The sequence below is a fragment of the Micromesistius poutassou genome (genome assembly GCF_964030765.1).
Source record: "Micromesistius poutassou genome assembly, chromosome: 8".
Lineage (NCBI taxonomy): Eukaryota > Metazoa > Chordata > Actinopteri > Gadiformes > Gadidae > Micromesistius > Micromesistius poutassou.
The window spans coordinates 1,151,327-1,175,093 of NC_140278.1; the positions used below are offsets into that span (position 1 = coordinate 1,151,327).

The 23,767-nt window shown below is 45.7% G+C and overlaps 1 protein-coding gene across 1 annotated transcript; it reads right to left on the bottom strand.

Moving 5' to 3' along the window:
* Positions 1–2,084: 2,084 nt before the first annotated feature.
* Positions 2,085–23,689, bottom strand: mindy3 (MINDY lysine 48 deubiquitinase 3). Its single transcript, XM_084471604.1, has 16 exons — positions 23,591–23,689; positions 22,565–22,921; positions 22,392–22,471; positions 22,228–22,288; positions 21,769–21,975; positions 21,545–21,596; positions 20,789–20,903; positions 20,523–20,596; positions 20,314–20,393; positions 19,747–19,817; positions 18,799–18,879; positions 12,133–12,205; positions 10,470–10,542; positions 5,609–5,696; positions 4,704–4,775; positions 2,085–2,932 (listed from the first exon to the last, which is right to left on the bottom strand). Exons 2-16 carry the CDS (start codon positions 22,656–22,658, stop codon positions 2,783–2,785), a joined length of 1,371 nt encoding a protein of 456 aa, XP_084327730.1. The 5' UTR covers positions 22,659–22,921; positions 23,591–23,689; the 3' UTR covers positions 2,085–2,782.
* Positions 23,690–23,767: the final 78 nt, after the last annotated feature.

A 23,767-nucleotide genomic window follows, 5' to 3' on the forward strand; every position in this document is an offset into this window, starting at 1 on the left:
GAGAGAGAGAGAGAGAGAGAGAGAGAGAGAGAGAGAGAGAGAGAGAGAGAGAGAGAGAGATGAACGCCTCCGTGCAGGTATGGTTCTCCTCTGCTCGTCCAGTCGCCCACACTGTCAGTTAAAGCCGTTCTACTCGCTCTGCACCGAGCACCAAAGTTCGTGCATGGACCCTCCACCACCTCAAGGTCTGCCAGCTACAAGACTTTCCCCGGCATCCGCAAAAAAGAAAAAGACCCCCCCTACCCCCCCGCCCCCACCCCACAGAGCCTGTAGACAGCGTGCAGACCACTTCAGAGCGGCGTGGGGAGGCGCGTCATCGGCCCCACGCCTTTTATGGGAGGAGAGGAAGTAATGGCGAACACGCGTTATCCCGACGTGCTGCTACGGCCCATATTATAGTTGTAAAAACGAATTTACATATGCACATTCGCCCATTGCAGCAGGCTATAAACGCACACGCGCACAAACAACATTGAACTCTCTCACACACACACACGCACACACACACACACGCACGCACGCACGCACACATACACACACTCAAACACGCACGCGTGCACACAAACACACACACACAATAAAGTAACATAATTTGGTTGATAGCATACTGATTTCTGAAGTCAATTACAGATTGTACATGTTAAATGCACTCTTCCCACCCCTTTATATTTCTTTATATATATTATATATATATATTATATATTTATATATATATATATATATATATATATATATATATATATATATATATATATATTTGTTTCGATGTTTTTTATGGGTGCTTAAACTAGTTTTGCAACCAAAAAACAGTTTGAACGCCAAGTATGCAAGAATGCAATATTGCAAATTGGTCTGTGAGAGGAAGAGAGGGAAAGAGAGAGTCCAACGGGGGAGACGTGATGTAGGCTGTTGTACGGTGACAACACTGTGTCTGTGGATGATCATTTCGAGGTTGAGGGGCTAAATGCAACTTGTTTCATGTCCAGATTAGGACTGTTTATAAATGAACCCTCTAGGTGGAGAATTATGAAAGAGCAACAGTTCAGGGCTGGAGCAGGCAGGGGGTGAGAGACAGGGAGAGAGAGGAGGGGGGTGAGAGAGAGAGCGAGAGGGGGGGATGAGAGGAGGGGGGTGAGAGACGGAGAGAGAGAGAGAGAGAGGGGGGGGGGAGTGGGGTGAGAGACAGGGAGAGAGAGGAGGGGGGTGAGAGAGAGAGAGCGAGAGGGGGGGATGAGAGGAGGGGGGTGAGAGACAGGGAGAGAGAGAGAGAGAGAGGGGGGGGAGTGGGGTGAGAGACAGGGAGAGAGAGGAGGGGGGTGAGAGAGAGAGAGCGAGAGGGGGGTGAGAGAGAGGAGGGGGAGAGAGAGAGAGAGAGAGGAGTGGGGTGAGAGACAGGGAGAGAGAGGAGGGGGGTGAGGGACAGGGTGTGTGTGTGTGTGTGTGTGCACGCCCTGTGGAAGGGCCAACATGCAGAAGTGGTGTGTGCGTCCCCGGCCGCTACCTTGACCTGCCAGATGGAGAATTGAGAAGAAATGCCGTCAGAAGTTTCTTCTTTTTGTCAACGTCACTCCTCGGGTCCTCTCTCTGTTTATTGAACCATTCTACATGTTGATCGCTCACCATATGACCGCTCTCACCTGCACCTTGTCTGGAGTCTGTTACCATTGCATTAATATGAACTGATAATGATTATTTAGCGTAGGACTATTGACTCGTCCCCTTCACTGAATCATTCCACAGTGACGTAGAGATTGGGGATTGTTGTTGTTTCCTGCTCCTCCATTACTCTGCAGGCTCGAGGTGTGAAGACAGCACTTCTTCAAGTGCCTGTTGACAGAGAGGGAATAGGACACCATCAGTGTCTCACCATGTACTGCGTGGCTGATGGAGTGTCTCTGAGGACCAGCGTGTGTGCGTGCTATACTGACGATCTGCTATTTAGTTGGAAATATTGCAAGACAGAGGTCAATCTGGGCACGGGTCAGATGTGATATCATATTTATAGCTGAAGAAAAACAAAAAGCTTTAACCTACGAGTTCAAACATACAATATCCATCAAAGAGCAAACACTGAAGACCGTTAGAACAGAAAAGAAGTGTTTATTTCAGAACCTTAGAGTGTTGTAATAAATACATGTGAACTTGGTCAACATCGTGAAGCTCAATGCACGCATACGCGAACACACACTTGTTCACTCACACGGTCAACCTGCATTTACCTTTATACGAGACAATTTACTCAGAAAATGTCGGTGTGCGTTCCTTCTAAATGTGTCAATGTGTGTCTATGTGTTCTTCTAAGTGAAAGGCTTTGGTAGTTTCTGTGTGTGCCCCCCCTCCAGTGAACAGTCCTATTGCTGGAGTAGAAAGTGGTTCACAGTTGGTTGGCTGCATAAGTGAGACAGTGAGTTAGAGACACATTCCACACAATCTGCCATTTAAAGCACTGCTAGGCTTTTAAAATCCAAACCAAGCTTGGAGCCGGCACACAGGGCTTTGTGTTGAAGGGAAATAAACAGATCACACCGTAAACATCCTGCTTGCTGATTCCCAACTTATGTTGAAAAGAATAGCATGAGTGAGTGAGTGTGCCGTTACTCCAGCATTGGTGTGACGTTGAGTCTTAAAAGTGTTGGAATGGATGAGAATGCAAGGGGATGTAGTGGGTAGGACGTGTGTGGGGTGGTGGAATTATTAGGAGTGAGGGGGGGGGGGGGGGGGTGCAGAAGTGGTGTATCCATTCATTCATCCATTCACTCACACACACACAGTTTCATGGGTGCTAATTGAGCGAGGGCGAGCGGTCGGTGGTCCACAGCAACTCGATGTAGGGCCACTTGGTCTGCAGGCAGCGTTTGACTGGGGTGTCGTCGGTCCGCACCATGGGGTCTTCAAATCCCAGCACCAGGGCGGTTCCTTCTACATACTCCACCTGCACAACACACACAGCCTCAGTGTCTACCACCACACACTATCAAAAGGCTTTCTTAACATCCTTGGTTCTTGGTTCCTACTTTTGCAAGAGTCAGTCAAACATATCCTGAGATGCACAAACTTTTGGATACACACACACACACACACACACACACACACACACACACACACACACACACACACACACACACACACACACACACACACACACACACACACACACACACACACACACACACACACACCAGCTGAGGGGTCTGTTATTTCCATCAAGAAACCTGGGAATGGAATTGCCATCCCAACCTATCCAGGCCTGTGTGTGCAGGTTGTGTGTGTGCAGGCTGTGTGCGTGCAGGTTGTGTGTGTGCAGGTTGTGTGTGTGCAGGCTGTGTGCGTGCAGGTTGTGTGTGTGCAGGTTGTGTGTGTGCAGGTTGTGTGTGTGCAGGTTGTGTGTGTGCAGGTTATGTGTGTGCAGGTTGTGTGTGTGGAGGCTGTGTGCGTGCAGGTAGTGCACAGGCGTATGTGCAGCGCTATTCGTGGGTTCTCAGGGGAGCGTGGACTCCTAAACGATACAAAGTCCACAGATTAAGTAAGCGATATTGCTCAACAGCATTATACTGCCATTAATTCAAGTAAAACTACACCCTCCAACATCGTCATCCATCTAGATGGACGGGCTCCACCTAGCCGCATATAACCATCCATCATGGACACGTTGTTGGATATATGGGAAACGGGACGCTCAGGGGAACATGAAGGGATGGACTATGGGGTCTAAGCTCTTTAGGGCTACTGTTCCTTCTGGAGGGGACTGCTGCATCCTACTGGGAATGCTTGTGTACTCCAGCTGTTTGTAGGCAAGGTTGTGTGTGTGCTTGTCTGAAATACATCAATACTGTGGGAAGAAGGGCTTCTGAACGAGAGCGGGATGGCAATATAGGAAAACGGAGAGGAGACGCAGAGACAGACACAGAGACAGACACAGACTCAGGCCCTGTCCACACTAACCTAGGTAAATCTACAAACGCATGAATATTTATCCATTTAGCCCTTCCGTCCACATTAGAACGGCGAATTCCGACACTGAAAACGATGCTTTTCAAAAACAATGGCTGAGGTGGATAAATGTGAACACTCTGGGTTTGCGTTGTCGTGTGGTCAGGGTAGACGGAGGCTTTCAGAGACGATGACGTTCGGTTGCCATGACGCTGCCACACGCTTGCGCTCGAGACCGAGACGCTCATCTAAACAAACATGGCAGGTGAAATGGAAATGATGATTTATCTGAGCATGAGTATGTATCTTCAGTTACAACTGGGCATACTGTCTCATACATATTCATTACTCCAACACTGAAGGAGAGCGCTGTACTTGCTGTGCTTAAGCAATGGGAAAAAGAACACAAAGACGCCGGTTCAAACCGTATTTGGAGCGGCGTTTCTAAAAAACAACAACTTGCCTTTGTGCTTTTGGTTTGAGCCATACTTTTGCTTGTGAGTGAAAATGATAAACCAGCTGATCAACTGCAACTATCAGCTGATCGCACACTGTAATCTAAACAGAGAGGCGTGGCGGGAGTCGCGTTACCATGACGACAACTGTTTATCAATATCATTTCAGTGGAACGTGGATGCAGAACATTCCGTAAACGATATGAAAACGATAGTGTGGACGGAGGTCGTTTTCAATGCAAATGTGCGTTTTTTATATTTCCCCGGGTTAGTGTGGACAGGGCCCCAGAGACAGAGACAGACTCAGAGTGAGCTTACCCTCTCGTTGTGGTTGGACTGTTTGAGCCCATTGTAGTGGTAGACCGGAAAGGAGTCTGGGATTCCTGAATCCTGAAAGACAGCAGCGGTGTAGATTGAAGAACAAGGCCGACGCCTGACTGGTACGGTGGTCAGTGCGTGGGCAGGGAGATGCACACAACATTAGTTAACCGATTGGCCACACCAGCAGACACCCCAGGCCCCCACTTTAAACCCCATGGGTTCAGAGGGAGTTTTTGTGTGTGCATGGGTGTTTAAGCGCATCCACTGCCAATCTCTCAAAGAAAAAACCACAGTTTGAACAATGACATTGAGACCAAAGCCCACTCATGTGTTTGGCCTGAGAGGTGCATAACTCCAGTAGTGAGGGGTATGTCCCTGGTATGTTGGTGTTTATGTCTCTGTGTGTGAAACCCTAACCTCTATGCTGATCCCACGTGTCTGAGAAGTGTGCATGAGTGTGTGTGTGTATCTATGTGTACGTCCCGTTGGCTAATGGCACTATCATTTCTTTGCGGCTGAGCACCATTCCACTGGTAAGTCCCTTAAGCCCTGATCACTTTAACACAGCTCCCTCCATCTCTCTGAACCCCCCCCCGCCCTCTAGTGTTTTTCTCCTCCCTCTTGCTTTCTCCTCCTTCCAGTGCACATCATAAAGACACCTCTATCTGCTCCGTCTTGCCTCTTAGTAGTGCGTAACAACGCATCGGTGATACTTGTGCACATTTCACATGAGACGCCACAGGAATGTACTGTGGCTGGCAGTCCTCTGATTGGATAGAAATAATTAAATGTTGTCAGTACAGTCTGTTAGTGAAGTAGCCGTGTTTCAATCCATCCATCTTGAGAGCATTAGAAATGTAGTACATCACACACACACACCTCATTCCAACACACATTGTTACCTGTTCAGGGAAGAATTCGAGCAGGAATGGGCCCAACAGAATGATTCCTAAACTCTCTGGGTCCAGCTTACTTTTCATCAGGCTGACGCTGAGAGGAAAGAGAGGAGAAGAAAGGGAGGACATTTTAGTTTGGGAGAGGAAGAGAACAAGACGGCAGTTGAACAGAAATTTAAAGGAGTGAAAAACCATAATGCAACTTAGAAACCAAACCACGTTGTGGCCAACTACAGCCATCTCATCACTCTTTGAGGAGCATTTGTCTGGGAAAGGTTCTGGTTGTTGTGTGTGCACATGCATCTGTTTTTGGGATGTGCCACTAAACACACTTCTCTCAGACATTCCTGCATGTTAGCTATGGTTATGATTTCACTGAGATAACACTCTTGTCAGGTTGGCCTTTTAAGGTAGAAAGGAAAGAAAGGCGGTTCAGACAGGGACACAGAGCAGCCAATCAACTGATCTGCTCACAACGAGTCGAGGTGATATGGAAAGATTTAATATCATGACACACGTTGGAATTGTACATACCATAATATGCATATGAATTAAAAAAAACATTGTCAACAGTCTAACTGAGGGTCATTACATTAGGTATATGCTCATTTAAAGTATGGTATCAGATTAAACTAGTTTTCCTTTCAGACTTCCTATTTTGATCATTTTAAGGGCATACTGTATCTTCTCATAGCAATCCATTTAGCCAATAACAATGGGTTTCACAATATGTCATCATTTTATTTCACGATACCTGAATTTGATTCAAGGATGTAAACCGATAAAAGAATAATAAAAAAAAAAAGGATGTAAACCAATAATGTTGAATTATTGCCCAGCCCTAATCAAGTCTACCGCAGCACAACCACACCATCAGGATATCTCAGAAATGGAATAATACTGGGAAACCACAATCCAGGGTCATCCAAAGATTTTTTTATCTTGACCAGTACTGACAAAAACATTTGATGTCAAAATCCCACAGCTTGTTGAACCTTTGCATGTGTAAGTTACAACCACACAAAAGTCCAGGTCAAGTCTCAAGTCCTTGGTCATGAGTCCAAGTTAAGTCTCAAGTCTTTGGTAACAAGTCCAAGACAAGTCTCAAGTCTTTGGTAAGAAGTCCAAGACAAGTCTCAAGTCTTTGGTAAGAAGTCCAAACCAGGCCACGGCTCACGTCTCTTATGGTTGTAATAGGGGTGCAGCACTCCTGCATTTTCATTACCGATACCGATTTGGAGCAACACCTCTTTTACTGATTCAATATCATGTTTTACTTTCTTTCTTCAAGCTGACCCATTTTCATTTCCTTGTAAAATATAAACATAAGAAATGAATACATTGTATGCAATAGAAATAATATATTATAAAGTTTCTTCAAAATATATAGGCCTACACATAACAATACATATTATAGGAGCAACATTGATATACACTAAATTGTTTTCACTATGTTTTGGTGCTTGTATTAATACCTGGGTTCACATGTGTGATCATGGGCAGTCGGAGAAACAGAGCGACACTGGCCTCGGCCCGCTACCTCTTTGGGGGCTGCCAAGCTTTGGATAACAAATAATGAGTTGGACCGTTCCATGCTCATTAATTGATTGTGCGTTGAAATAGACTTTACTGCGTTGTTCTGCATTGTTTATGAAAACCATGATCTCCAACGTCCGAAGGTGATTACACGCTTTAGGACCTCTGCAGCTGTGCCCACCAGAGGCATAAGGTTACGCAAGGAATGTCTCCTCAGACGTTTCCTGGAGATTGTTCACCAGTCGAGTCTCTTTTGAGGACGAGTCTCGGGTCAAGTCAAAGGTCATTGTGTATACGAATTAAGCGCGTCTCGAGACTGAATTGGATCAGTATTGAGCAAGAATGCTGCAGCCTTCCATTGCAAAAAAGGGCTGCAATGTAATCCTTTAGGGCAATAGCAGCCCCACAATGTAAGTGATCTAAAGTGCTTGTTTTTGCCACTGACAGGCTCTGATTATATTCTCACATTATGGAAATGATCCCTACAGAAAATACTTGTTTCTTTACTTTTGTTATTGTGTCCAGTCTAACTCAAGAAGAAGTCTAGAGTTGAGTTTTTGCAGGAAGAGAACGGTGGAAACGTGAGTGAGAGGAGGAGACTTTGTTGTGTTGGACTACAGAAAGCATAGCTTAGTATTATCTCAAATATTTGAGAGTTGAGATTGTAAGGCAACAGGGAAACATCCTGCAACCACCCCAGCAAAAACAAGCCCTTTCAGAAGAGTGATGGGCGCTATGGCCCAAAGCAGAACATCCAAGCCCTTTCAGAAGAGTGATGGGCGCTATGGCCCAAAGCAGAACATCCAAGCCTGTTCTCAGGATTATGGCTGCAGCCGTCTCGCTCAATACTGGACCAATTTCAGAAATTGTTGGCATTCATTCCTTAGACCTAAAATGAACAGAAAATAGGGTCGAGTTTGAAGAATCCTGAAGGTTACCTTTAAAGAGCCAGTGAGACCACATTTTCAGATTTTCAGGAATTCTAACACTATATGATTTAATAAAACAAAAATTGGGCTGAGAGTTTTAGGAAAGAGGAGGGCACGTTATCCCTATGGTTATGACCCACACCAACTTGATAATACCTTTTTAGTACCGTCTAACTGTGACGAACGTTATAATAAGCAAGGTTGTATATTAAATCTGCCACACACCGTAGAGTTATACTACAGGTGTCCGGGAGGCCTTACCTTCGGACGTGGGTATTAAATAAATCGCTGCTCAGACGGAGCTTCACCATCTACACACACACCGTGGCGTTATTCCACATGTGTCCAAAAAGACAAACTTTTTCCTGGACACTGCAGTCAACCGCTTCCCAGACAGAACTCCACACGTCCACACAGACCGCGCCAGTACTGCCCCTTGGATGTGACGTCAGAGTGCCTCGGAAAAGGCGTTTTGGGGAGAATGGCAAAAACATAGGATTTTAACCATTTTTTTCTCTAAATTGGGGACGGTAACAGTTATAAAATGTCATAATTACTATGTTGATTATTATATATGGTTTTTATTCATGGTTTTGGGTTCACTGGCTCTTTAAACTTAACTGACTTTGTTTAAATAATATATATTAAAACAACAGCTAAGCAATAAAACCACAGGCAGCATCAGATTCCTATTTTGGAATAATTTGAGGTTTTCTTTCTATTAAAAATGTTCCTGCTGGGTTGGTCCACCACTCACGGACTATGATGCAGCTGTTGGTCCTCACCCACAGCCTCACAGATAAGAGGTGGAGTTACATGCAAGGGAGTCTGTTAGCGATCTTGCACTGTATTTGATGTATTTTTATGTATTTTTATGTACTGGTCTCTGTCATTTGTGTTTTGATGGTGTTTCCATCACTAACTGTATCTTAGACTGTGTCCTGTTGATGGTGTGTTTGTTAATACCTGGCTGCATCCTAATCTCCCCTAGTGGGATGATTACATTTGACTCATTTTGTTAAGATCATAACATCAATGAATTCAGTTGGATTCAATCTGCAACCTCACCGCTAGATGCCACTGAGTCCTACACACTGGCCCTTTCCATTTCTTACTCAATGACATCTCAGCACCAAGACTCTAGGGTACTTACAGGTATTATGAACTCCACTCTATCCTCCCACATCAAGAACATCACCAAACCCGCCCCTACCACCTCAGAAACATCTCACCACTCCTTCATCACACATTCAGTCACTGAGACACTCAACCAGGCCTTCATAACCTCCCGCCTGGACTACTGCAGCGGTGTCCTGTGTGGACTGACCACCGAGGCCCTTAGCAGACTACAATACATCCAGAACTCAGCTACCAGGCTTCTAACCCACACACAACCCTGGCAGCATATCACTCCCACCCTCCAACAGCTCCACTGGTTACCAGACACCTACAAAAGTCTCCTGCTCACCTACAAATCTCTCCATGGAGTCTCACTGCCATACCTCACAGATCTCCTCCCCCCTACACTCGGTCACGCTCACACTGCGCGGTCCTCTGACAAGGACCTGCTAGCCGCCCCCCGCAGTAGATTGCGGGGGAATGCCTTTGGAGACCTTTGGCATTCTCTGCCAATGCTCCAACACTACGGAACAGCCTACCACTCCACAGCCGCTCTGCCCCATCCCTGCCCTGGTTTAAAAGAGACCACTAACCCCTCTTCCCCTCTCCCCTTTTTTGTTAAGCGACCTCGGGTATCTTGAAAGGCACTATAGAAATCCAAGTTGTTGTTGTTGTTGATGTTGTACAAATGCAACATATTTATCAATACTAGATTTTTCCAACATCCTGCCATCCTTTCAACAGTCCTATTGTTTTGTCCATAAAATAATACTTTTATGATTTCTTTTTTCTTTCCATCAATAAAGACATTGCAGAGCATCACCTGATATTGACAACAGCCTGCCCTTTAAGCTGGAGAAAGGCGCTTGGGGACTCCCTCCCAGGCGGTGTTGTGATGTATTGGCCATCTGGGGGTCTGCAGAGCAGATCAGCGGTCCAGTTACCAGACCGGGCCCTGCGCTGCAGCGTAGGGGCTTACTGCCTGACTGAGGGGGGCTTACCAAGAACGTGACTGTTTGAAGCGGTGCCTTAAAGCGTTTCCTCCCTCTCTGTGTCATTCTTGCTACAGTCAATGGCTTCTCTTCATCCCGCGCTTTCTCTCCCTTTTTTTTTTTTATAGTGGGCTCTTTCTGCTCTTACTTTTATAGCGGCCTGGTAATGAAACATGAGCAGAGGGGAGATGACCTGGCCATGACCACAGCTAGAGCTTCATCAGGTGGTACACACACACTCACACTTAATCTGCATTTCTCACCGATACACACACATGTGTATATACTTACTACTCAGGCTCTGAGACCAGGTCAAGGGCCTTCATCACGTCCTCCAGGAGAGACTCTGGGATAAAACCATTATCTAGAGAGAGAGAGACACAGAGAGAGAGGGCAAACGTTTGGGACAGACTCAGACAGAAAGTAAAGAGCAGGAGACAGCCTTTCCTGAACACATGCAGCACAAACTACGCCCACATGACACACACAAACACGCACACCTACCTGGTACCCTCTGACCTACATTCCACAGCAGTGATGATCCGTCTACCTGAAGGGGACCCATGTTAAATACTAACATGTGTCTTATCACTCTCATGCAAGCACTAGCATCTGTGGACACGCAAATCCGTAAATCCTTCTGCACAGTGTGAAGCACACTAATCGATATGTGTTCTGGTCGGTTCTATGTCCAGGGAGAAAGCAGACTTTTTGTTGAGACAACCACTGGCACCCTGCAGGGAACTTTGTGCAAGAGTCACCAAATTGTGTGTGGGGATCCCTGCGTGAGCTATGAGTCAGAGTGGCGTGCGTGTGACTTTGAGTCTGGCGCCTCACGTCCATAACATACGGAGCCATGCTGACTCTACTGTATGTCACACAGACAGATTTATGGCCCTTTTCTCATGTTTCCCTTCGTTTTTTTGACTAAAAGCTCCTCCACTCCACGGCTGGTGACAGCATGCGTGTGTGTTTATGAGTTTTAGTTTGTGGATCTACGTGCACATGTGACTGCATGTTTCGCGCGTGTGCGTGTGTGTGTGTGTTTGAGTGAAAACATATGGCATGCAGAATGTACCAGCGGATCCTACAGTGAATCTCTGAACGATCTAAACAGATTTCAGTGCAGCAAGAGAGAACACTGATGGAATGTGGGGAAATATAAACCAAAAACGCTGTACCGTCACATCTCGCCCAACACTTATCTCTTGTTTTGTTTTATCAAACAGACTTTGTTGACATTTTTGTTGTCAGCGCAGCAGGAACAGGCAATAGTGCTTTCAGCTGGAAGGGTTTACCTCTCTGGAACCAACACACACTTCAAAACATATTGTTTCTATACGTCAAAAATCTATAGTGTCATTTTGTATAGCACTGTCTTAACCGGTCTTTTCCATGAAAAATGCATCATGTCTATCCCCTAACAAAAGAAGGTTATACAAGTTATATAGCGTGTGCTGTATGGGTAATTCATATTGGATTGGTTAAACCTCAAGACAAAGCCTCTCTCTCTCTCTGGTTGACTCAGCTGTGAGAGCTCCCATCTCCTCAAACTAAACAACAACAAGGGAGCTGAGGAGGCTGCCTGCTCGGCGTCCAGGAGGAGGAGGCCAGCGGGTCGAGGTTACGGCGCCACCTGTTCCATCAAGAAGTAGGGCGAGGAAAAGACAACAGGGCGAGGGCATTGCCTTCTCAAAGTGTGTGTTCGTAAGCGGGACCATTTTAAGTCCAAGTTGAGCGCTTATTGTTAACTTTTGGAAATGGATGGGTTGAAAACTGTTCATTTGAACTTTTTATTGAAGTGATGTTGAAATACTGCGCTTTTGGTTCCTCTATGAGATGGTTAATGTGGAATGCTCATCTAATCTAAATGGTTTTTTTTTGTTTCTTATAAGAGGTCTGTTCATAGCGCATGATAGTTTCTGAGTGTGTATCAGAGCATTTGTTTAAGTACCTTCTGGATCAAATGACTGGAAGACCCTCCGGGCCTGTTCTGAAGGAGACTCAGGACCCACCAGGGACTGCTCCTGTGGAGGAACCAAGACAGAGAGTCAGATACAGTACCACACAATAGAACGGAAGGCCAGAAATGGCGTGGGCAAAGGTGTGAAGGTCAAAGAGAGGTAAAGCAAATAGGATGGAGAGGAAGTGAAACCAAATAGGAAGAATGAAAGAGTAGAAGTAGTAAGTAAATCACCCCAAAAGAAACTGAAGTCAAAGGAAACATGGATGGATAAACCAGGAACTGGAGATGACTTTGCGGAACCAATCGGAGAATCACAAGACAAACCAAGCGTTCTTGAGTGGCGTTGGCTGTTACTCCCTTTGTCTCATTAAAACAATTGACAAATCAACACTGTGTGTTGAGTGGGAACACGGCGCCGACGCCAGCGCCGACACGGTGGATGTAATCAGAAGGCCAAGTGTAATCATGGGGGTCCGTTGGGTTATTAACCGATGTCCTGATAAAGCCAGATGGCTTGTTTTCTTTCCAAACAAACAACCAGGAAATTGAGTCTTGCACACAAACACCCGCTGATTTGTGTCCAATCCTCCCATTGTTTATTGAATAAGAAAAGAGAACTGTGATGCCACTTGGGAAAGGAGCACTGGGGAAATGCAAGTGTGTTCGTATGTGAGTGAAAGGGAGGCCCTGTCTGTAATAATGCTAATTAACATAATGCTAATTAACATGCATGCTGTCCCTCCTGACTGCCCAAGCCAACCCGCCGCTTGGAGGTTGGAGTACAAATTGACAAGGCTGGAAACATCGTTTCCTCCTTGCACTGGAAATGTAGCTTATGCTCAACCATAGGCAGATCAGCTCCGAGTTCAGCAGTAGAGCATGATATTTATCTTCATGACCATGTGCCTTGGTTCTGGATAACCTCTCCTTTCTCCTCCATATCCCGGTGGTAAAAGCCGGGATCACTTGGGATAACTCAACCTTTTAACTCTGTAAAAAGGTTGCTTTACCCACTGGCTCATCAGGAAAACAAGGGGTTTACCAGGAGTACTGAGTGTACCAGGAGACATAACATAACATACCACAGTATATCTTATCAATCTGTTTGTATCTTCAGTCACTGCTCTGTAAGCTGAGAAGCGTCTTTGGAACGATGGCGTGTTGGGCAAACACAAAGAACAAGTTACACCCTGATGAACTCCCTGAGCAGACCTGGATTGAAGCTCGACGTAGCTCCTACCAGGCTGTTCACATCTTCCCCTCCTCAAAAGATGACCAACCAGGAGGAGAAAGAAGGGAAGAACTTGTATAGGCTGAGTAGACGTGTGAAAAAGTGATGACTTGCAGCTGCAGGCTCTTCATGGGGCAATAAACAGATTGACACAGAATGTGACGGGTGCACACATTACTCTAACAGCACGTAGAGAATGGTAATGTTAGTTTAAAAGTCTACATTGATAAGACTTTAGATTTTTCATTAGCTGGATTTGTTTCTCCTACCAGGGTTGGCGAGGGTCAGCCTGCTTTCCCTGGGAGAATGGTTAGTGGTAAAGACCCTCAGAGGACAGCTTCTCAGCACCGAGCTGAACTCAATAAAGAGTTTTGATAAGGAAACTAAAGCCAGACAGTTGTGCTGTTGCTAAAGATAACCATCTGAGGAAAAGCCCTCCACTAATGAGGAATACGTTCTGGTCTCAAAGTAACACAAACCAATCTCAGACAGAGGACATCCTGGAGCTCCAGGGGGTTGCTCAGGCATCCAGCTGCACCCATGACGGATAATAAAAGGTCTGCAGAGTGACCAACGCTCTTCGGAATTAGGGTAGATGAACTGGTAACCAAATGGTAAGCAAATGATATATAGTGACAGCTGTTGACTGTGGTGCTATCAGCACCACATCACCAGTCATCTACACAAATAGTCATTCAAAATACTTGAATTAAAAGAACACAGAAATTATTATCACAGCTAGCCTCAAACAGAGTTAATGATTGTAGTACAAAATAAAAACAAGTGTTCAGCTTGGACATTAGAAATTAAACATGTAAATCGTGTGTGTGTGTGTGTGTGTGTGTGTGTGTGTGTGTGTGTGTGTGTGCGCAAGATGTCTGCACAGTCTTTGATCTGTTTTACAGGAAGCCTGGGGAAGATGCTGTTTAGTTGGAAAACAGGGCATGTGGAAAGCACACCCAGCAGGGAGGGAGGGAGGGAGGGAGGGGGTGTGTGTGTGTGTGTGTGTGTGTGTGTGTGTGTGTGTGTGTGTGTGTGTGTGTGTGTGTGTGTGTGTGTGTGTGTGTGTGTGTGTGTGTGTGTGTGTGTGTGTGTGTGTGTGTGTGTGTGTGTGTGATCTGGATATATTCTAGGCTGGTGTCCTGCCAGCGTATATATTTGCTTACATTGGACTAGAAGCATGTCTCTGCATATTATACACAAACAAAAATCGGACACAGAGACAAAAGCATACAAGAATGTTCTGTCAACAGTGACTAAGAGTCTTGTTTCTTGAAGGAGCGCATTCCAAGTCTAGCAACCTGAGTCTGTTCACTCTGGACCTGGCTCAGAGTGAACAGACCATGCCCTTAATAGGTACCGAACCTGGAAACAACGGCGCATGCTTCAAGCCACCAGCCCACGTTGCCCCAACAATAAACCATTCAAAAACTAGAATCTCTCACAAAACACGGAGAGGACGGTTCCAGTTCAGATCCCTGAACTGGAGAATGCAATGAGTTGCAAGCCCATGCCGTGTTTATTTTAGATTCAGATATTTAACAGGGATAGCTACAGCAGAGAACAGATTAAAGCAAGATTGGACAGCGGAAGTAAAACAACCATAACAAAAATAATCCTCAACAGGACTCACTATGGAACACGCTTCCATTACTATCTTTAAGGAAAAGCCTCCAAGGTCAATATGGGCTTACTTCAATTATGTATTCCAATAGGAATATGCCTACCTGATGCTCCACCGCATGGAACAGCACATGTGAAACACACCAGGGTTAAAACCATAGACATATGCCCCAATAGGCAATACAGACATTGTGATTATTTAGGAAAAGCAACACAACTAGGTGTAGAAACCACACTTTAATTGGAAGAATGTTATATTTTCAACCATATTTCCCCAATGCAATTGGAGGCTCACAGGCTCTCCCTCCTGGTGGGCTGCATTTGTTATCCTCTCCTCTTTGTTTTTGAACACTGTGGAGCAGCTCCAACTCACGCCCCCCTCTCCTCGTCTACTGGCCCTTCTCCTCCTATTCTGCCTCCATTAGTAGTTCTCCACTGGCCCAGCCTCAGGACCAACAGGTCTCATTAGTCATTCAAATGTTCAAATGTATTCACGCAAAGCAATAGTAAGCCAGTAAAAGACTCATTTATATTGAAATATTAGTAATTCATGGGCTTCTTTTTAAAGATGAAGCTTGGGCAGGCTCTGCGACCCCCTCAAAATGCCCTCACGACCCACTTATGGGTCACTAGCCTCCAGCTGAGAATAACTGACTTAGACTCTTAAAACCTACTGCCGTCCCTCCTCTATTCGCCACAGCCCTCACCTATCCCACGGCCTTTAGCTGACATTCCCTGCGCCTGGAGTTGAAAAACCTAACCACCACAGAGTATCTCCTGACACAGGTAGAAACTTGGGTCTGTGCACGCAGGGCTAGCGTTTCTCTCCCAGTCCCTTTGTCTCTCGCCCGCCCAACCAAAAGAGCCATTATGCACCGGAGAGAGGCTCTTAGTGGGCAAAGAGTGTGTCGTCTGCGATCAGTTACAGGGTGACAAAGCAGGAGTCTAGGCCCCTGTCTCTCACCTTGTGTTCAAGCTGCCATCAATGGACTTGTTACATGACAGGCTAAGAGGTGTATGTGTACGTTGTGTTCGAGAAGAAGTGGGTGTGTAGGTGGGGTTGTAGAGGGTTAACACAAGGCTGTTTGTGTTATAGGAGAAGGAGGGAGTGAAAGAAAAGGTGGGTGTGATGCAGAAAAAAAATCTTTCACCTCATCTAGCATCCCACAAGATAACGGATTAAAAAAAAAGAGAAGAAAGGAATAGCCATTGTAACCAGATCTCTCTGGGTAAATAGAGGGTGTACAGTGTGCTTGTTTCAAGTTTGATTGACAAGATAGAGTCCTGATTGATGGTGCTGCCACCGCAGAGAATAGGATACCAGAGAACAGCAAGGAAATGCCCTGAGAGAGAGCGAGAGATCATACTACATGAAATGCCATGTTCTAACCCTTATTAATGACTTGCTAATGTGCACTGCTTTGTAATGTCATGTGCTTTGTGTGGTCAGGTCCACACCCTATAATTCCCTTCTCTCTCGGCCCCCACCATAGACGATTGTTTGAGGCAGACAGAGCGATAATTCTCTTGAGTGGATATATAGCTATACATCCCTGGCACCGTGAAAGGCACCATGAGAAATCACAAAAAGAGCCTCCGTGTTCTGAACACAGCTTTAAGGAATAGTCCAAGTGTGTGTGTGTCAGCAGACAGAAGAGCCTAAGGGACACAGCCAGCCAGAGTGGCTGCCTTTCCTTCCTGTAAATGACTGACCCAGAACATGGCTACTGTACACAAAGACACAAACACACACACTCACAGGGGTCACAGGGGTCCTCCACACGCAGCCTGCAAACCTCCTCAGGCAGGGGTCTCCCCCTGACTGTCCCCAGCAACCTAAGGCTCCCCAAACTCACCACCTCAGCTCTTGGAAAAGTACAACTGACACAGGGGGGTCCAAGAAGCAACCCCACACAGGACAAACACCAACATGGACAGGTAGTATGAAGGGAAGGCTGCAGAATGACTCACTCTTCATTCATAATGCGTGACACGTCCCATCAATCAACAGTCTTGTCACAGGTGGTCTGCCTTTTTTTTCCCCCCTCACCCCATCCGAATATCATCTCTCCTCCCCCCCTCCCCCCGAACCTTTTCCATGCCGTTATCCAGCCTCCCCTCACATCCACACGGGGATACAATGAGCACGGGTGGGTGGTAGGGGTGTGGGTTTTTGTTGAGGTAGATTAGATAAAAACTCGCTAATGCTTTTAGATGGACGGTCTAAAAGCTGCAGTCCCTCAGCCCTACGGACTCGGGGGAATACAGCCTGGTCCGTGATGGCAGACAGCAGGAGCCGCCAACGCGTTACAGGAAGGTATCAGTTTGCACCTTTTGTTGGAATGGATCAAAGCTAAAAGCCACCTAACCAGTTTACCTCTATTTTTATTCCATATTAAAAGCTAATAAATGCTGTACAGAACATGCTTGCTAAACATAGATATGGAGGAATGTGTCCTGCTGAATAACCTCTGTCTGCAGTATGTGTCTCACCCCTTCAGCTCCCCCTCTTGAACTCAAAGGTTACGTAGCAAACTGCTGCTACACAACTGGAGGCCAAGGGCGTGGATTTGTTGCTAACTCTTGATAATCAGTGTAGCGTCAGCTGTCTCTCTCTCTGTGTGTGTGTGTGTGTGTGTGTGTGTGTGTGTGTGTGTGTGTGTGTGTGTGTGTGTGTGTGTGTGTGTGTGTGTGTGTGTGTGTGTGTCCCAATATCCAGAGTCAAACGGATCCAGATGGGAACTCTGGGATCACATTCCCAACAGGAAACAATCCACCTGAGGGCACACACACACACACACACACACACACACACACACACACACACACACACACACACACACACACACACACACACACACACACACACACACACACACACACACACACACACACACACAATCAGGATTCCTCTTCAGTGGAATGTATATGCGTCGGGAAGAAGACGGGGAGCAGGAGGATGTGAATATGTCACTAGCTCCGCTGGGAACAGTGATAATTGGTAAGTCATCAGTGCATCCATGACGACCCTGGATCAGCAACTGAGCCAACATACGAAGATCTCGTATAACAGCTCGGAGCTGGGGAACAGATCTCTAATCAATGGAGTATCATGGGTGTGGTGTTACCATGGACATGGTCTCCCTCTAAATGGGTGACGGCAATTGATGCGTATTAATGAATGGTATATCAGCTATATTAGCTATATTGTGTTACATTATCGAGACTGAATTAAACAAGGGACAAGCACACATCAGTTTGACATGCTGAAACAAACAGACACACATACATACAGATGCACACCACAAAGGATCAAATGATTCAGACCTCTACCCTGGGAGCAAAGGTTTGTCTTAAGTTAAACCAACAACTCCAGTTAGCTCATGCATACTAGGCCCTCTGAGAAAGACTTGCCCATGGGAAACCAATCTCTCTGGGACGAGTACAGACACAGGAAAGACGCATGGGCTTTCAGAAAGGACAGGCCTTTGTTGCAGAAAGACAAATTGGAAATTAACATCCCGCATTCACACAAAACAAAACATCAAAAACAAACAAAGACAAGTAAAAAAACTTGAATGTTCGTAGACCGAGAGAACAGGAAAAGTAAGACAATTTTGGGGGCGGTTGTCTGTTGTCGCTAATATTTGTTACTCATTCCTTGGCCCAGGCGGATAGGTGAAAAGCCAAGCAATACTGCTGACCATATATGACCAAACCACTGGGCTCCGTTTTTCCATTTGGTTTGATGCTTATATCCCACATTTCCCCTGTGTGTTATCCCTCAGTATTGGGCTTACCTTGGTGAAGAATACAGAGAGATGGGTTTCACTGCCAAGAATCCAAATAGGGAACTTTGGAGACTTGAGGAATGCCCCGACCTGCGCGCGTACACACACACACACACACACACACACACACACACACACACACACACACACACACACACACACACACACACACACACACACACACACACACACAGTTAATCTTGGACATAAGTGAAGGGAAGCGGTGCATAAATATATTCAGAAAGAGAGTGTGATGGAACTTGAACCATTTGGGCCCTCAATAAATAATCCAGTAATAAAGTGTGCATTTACCGTATTCAATTACATAACCCCTGCTTTAATTTACTGTACCACATCCAGCTAGATTACTATATTCATACTAGGTCAATAAATAAAATAAGTACAATAAAATACGTAGCAATTGCATGGATAATAAACACACATATTTCTGTTTTATTAGGAATCAATCTCTATATAAGATTTCCCATGATTAGTCAGCTATTCACTTAGGATACAGCTCCCTGCTTTACCAAAAGATTGACCCTTCACCTGTTAATTGTACAGTCAACACTATGGCTTATCTTGGAGCCCATGAACTCATATGAAATCAAAACACTGCTCTATATCTTCCACTCAAACATAATTAATGTGCATGCTGATTTCTATGGCCGAGTGTCAGAGTCTGGGAATTCTGGGTTGAGACTTTCTGGAGCGCTGCTCTCCCTGCACATGTTTTCACACGGAGCATGTTGCTGAGATTAGAGCTTTGTGTAAAAGAAGTGTTGTGCTCAGAACTATTACAGAAGTATTATTATTAGTAGTAGTAGACTCCCCCTTGCTGCTCAGTATTGACAAATGATGGTATTTTGGTCGGGTTGGTGAATTTCTAATTCCCCCAATGCTTACTTGAGGTTCGAGAGCTGCATGTATATGCACAGGAAAGTGATGTGCTTGTACCTTGCAGTAGCGTAGAGACTCCATCAGAGTAAGGAAGCCAACATATGCTTGTTTATGGATACCATGCAACTCTGTGGACACAAAAAACACATTGAAAATCATTGAGAAAAAAAAAAGAGAGTGATGAGTGTACAAATCACATAAGGGGGTACTTCTGCAAAGCCTACACTTTTATGAAAAGAGTGCCCTCTAGTGGCTACAGTTCAGATGTAACTCAATACATTTTTATATAATATGCATGAACAGTGTACATACAGTTTGTGCTGCATATACATTGTATTTGCAGGTGTGTATGCATTCATGCAGAAAGGTAATAATTGGTCATAATTTAAACAGGCCCTCAAAACCCACCTATTCAAGATCACTTTCATCCAATAACCTCCTTCCCTTCCTCCTCTTAACTAGTCCTAGTTCAGTTATCTGGCTACCCGTTTTATTGTATCCTATTTTATCTTTTTACTTACATACGTTCTTATTGAATGGTTTTATTTTGTGTTCACTCTGTAAAGCGTCTTGGAGTATTTAGAAAGCGCTATATAAGTTTATTATTGATACGCCCTCACGTACTCATGCCAGAGCACTCCCTGTCTCCATCCCAGACGTTGGAAACAGCATGGCCAGTCACAAAGAGGTTCACCAGACTCTGACTGTAACAGTCAGAGCAGATAAAGACAACAAGGCTTAAAACAACGGCACATACACTTTCTGAGATAATAGATAAGAAATTTAAAACACCAAACACAACGGCCACTTTGTTGTGGCTAGGGGTCTAGTACCTGCCATGACCATGCACAGGGTCTATGAGCGGCTCCATTGTGTCCTGGATCTCATTCTTTATATTTTCGATACCCTACAGAAATAGAGAAGCATAGATGATTACAATTAGGATGTTTGAAATCCTGATGGAATAAAACAAAAGCGTTACTAATTTACATTTCATTTGAAATACTGGTTGGGGGAACGTGATGAGATTCAGAAAAAAAACATTCCCAACAAGTGAAGACAAGTGATCAACTAGCTATTCCCATTCATACTTGTACACCTTTGTGAGGATGACAGAATACAGGAAGAGCAGGACTCCACAGCATCCCCTCCAGGTCAGATAGAGAGACAGCATCTCCTCCCTCAGCTCAGACACTGACTGAACAGTCCGCTTACTAGAGGAAGAACACACAATAAATGATGCTTTCCTGCGAACTGACAATCAACAGTTTACAATCAGGAAATTGGGAAATGCTCGTTTTCGCCATTAACTCCATCTTGGTTTGCACACACACACACACACACACACACACACACACACACACACACACACACACACACACACACACACACACACACACTCCTGTTGAGTCAGCAATGCTTGCTGCTGACTTAAGTCAGCCAGCAGGCTGTGTCGGATCAGACCCCCATGTTCCGTTGGCAAACACAGCCTCACTTCATTGGGAAATGGATGGAAACTCTGTGTGGTGGGGGGGGGGGGGGGGGGTCATTCGACTAAATTGCTAGGTCAGCAGTGTGTGAGAGGAATTCAAATACATTTTTATTGTAAAAGCTAATTCACAAACTGACTGGCCCTCTGCTGAGGCTTCCAGCTTGTTCTCATCTTGTGATTTGTTCTGATTACAATGTAATAACAGAGACAAAAGGCATGATACAGACAGATGAGCTGAAGACAACAGCAATGTTTGATTGTTCATTATGATGCCTTTATATCTATGGATAAAATATTAAATGGACAAATTGAAGATACTAAAATGATTACTGTGGCCCACTAAAGTGTGTAATGTCCACTTACTGGAGGATGCTGTGAAATCGCTCAAAGCCAAGGTCCTCAGCAGACATAGTAGCTATGCAGACAAAAACACACCTTTACTACAGAATGACAAAATGACCACCCCTCTGGCTATGAGCAACAGCAAAACACAAAACCTCATGTTAGCAATTCATATCTTTGAATGAAACAGTTATTCTGAATTCTAATCACATTTCACTTGAACAATTATTTGATGGATGACTCACTGGGCTGCAGCTCTTGTGGTGCCTGGCTGCTCTCCGGCTCTGGCGTGCACTGTGTCTGTGATTGGGTCTGTGGTTTGGCGTGTGTGCTTGCATGAGGGGTCTGGCCCTTAGCCCATGAGACCAGGCAGTAGCCGGTTGAGGGACTGGAGCAGGCGGACTCCAGGATCTCACTCAAAGTGGAACACAAAGCCACTTTCTGCTCCTCTTCTACAGGACCAATAGCATGGAGTTAGGATATAATAAGGATATTGATACAGCAACAGCCTTCAGTATGGTCAGTGTTGACAAAGTGATTAACAGTGACAAAAAACGAATAGATTCAAAGAGTAAAAGCAAAGACGGCTAAAATAGCATCAAGCCCGAAATGTGGATGATTATCCAATAAGGTTTATAAATTAATTATCATAAAGCCACGCAGTCCATTGAACCCACCCAGCACTAAAAGGTCAACCAGTTTACCTGAAAGGTGCCTCCAGTTTGGGTTTTCTTTGTTAAAGAGAACATACTTTAGAAGAAAAGCCTGCAAAAGGAAATTCAGCATAAACAAGAATAAGCGTTTTCATCAATCACTTGTTTGGATTCATAGAGCTCAGTGGAAAATGAACCAGACTTCAGTGTCTAACCTGGACCGGGGCGATGACAGCACAGGGCCCTCCTTCAAACTGCTCCAGTGCTGAGTGTTCATTCTCACTGAACAGAAACCCTGTGCCACAAGAGACCACATCAGACGGCCTGTCTACAACGCCAGAAGAGATTCATTATAATTGTGTGATAAGAACAATGTCATTTCTCGTACCTTGGGTCCACCTCCGAAAGATTGAAGCCGATACACCTCCACCCGTGGGTCTCCCCCAGACCAAATCCACCACCTCTTTATTCAGTTCTGACATGACTATTTGAGTGTTGGCGAATACAACACACACACACTCTCCTTTGGTCCAACAGCTCAGGGTCAGGAGAAGCGGTCCACTCGGAACAGCTCGCTAGCGGACGTTGCGTTGCTTGCTCCTCGCTCGTCGCAGGTTGGCCCGTCCGGTCCGTTCGGTGGACGGGGGTGGCATCGGCCACAGGACGGCCTGGTGGCTGGACAGCTTCACCTCAGTGACCGGCTTCAGACGGGCGGATAGAAAGAACATCAACGGACCAAGACAGCCTGTCGACACACACACACACACACACACACACACACACACACACACACACACACACACACACACACACACACACACACACACACACACACACACACACACACACACACACACACACACACACACACACACACACACACACGGGCCGGTCAGGTCGGTGTCTCTGGCACCAGCCCGGGGCGCTAGGAGCTACCGAGGCTCACCGACCGGGACGGGGCACGGTCCGCATCACGGCCGCGCTCAGATCAACCGGGTCACGGGCTCATCCTCTCGGCAGCACCCAGGTGGTCCCATGGTGGACCTCCACTGCCCGTCGGACGGCGAGGCGAGGCGCATGTGTGTGTGTGTGTGTGTGTGTGTGTGTGTGTGTGTGTGTGTGTGTGTGTGTGTGGCAGTAACGTCACATGCGGCTATGGTAACATGATCTCATAGTTTGGTTACGAACAAAACCACCTGGTTACGGTAACTAGTCCGGGAGGACGCGTTAGCGGGCTGTTAAACGTGTTATAGACGAGCTTTAGTCACCAGCCGGGCGGGCTAGTGCCAGCCCCGCTGTTAGCCGGAGGAGGCTATCAGCAGCTAGTACTGCTCTGTCATTCAAGTGCTTTTCGTTAAACGGCGCTAAATACCACGAGTCCCTGCTGTTTGGATATCGATGGTGGAGGTCGTACCTTTCGTTACTTCAGATTCACATTCAGACAATGTATATCCGTGTCACTGGTGTTTAGCTCTCCTTGTGTTACTATGACCAACGGCTCTGTCATTCGTTTATTTACACCGTCACGTGACGTGGCTGGCCATTGGTCCAAATCCAGAACGTAGGCTGGAAGTGACGTGGCTGGCCATTG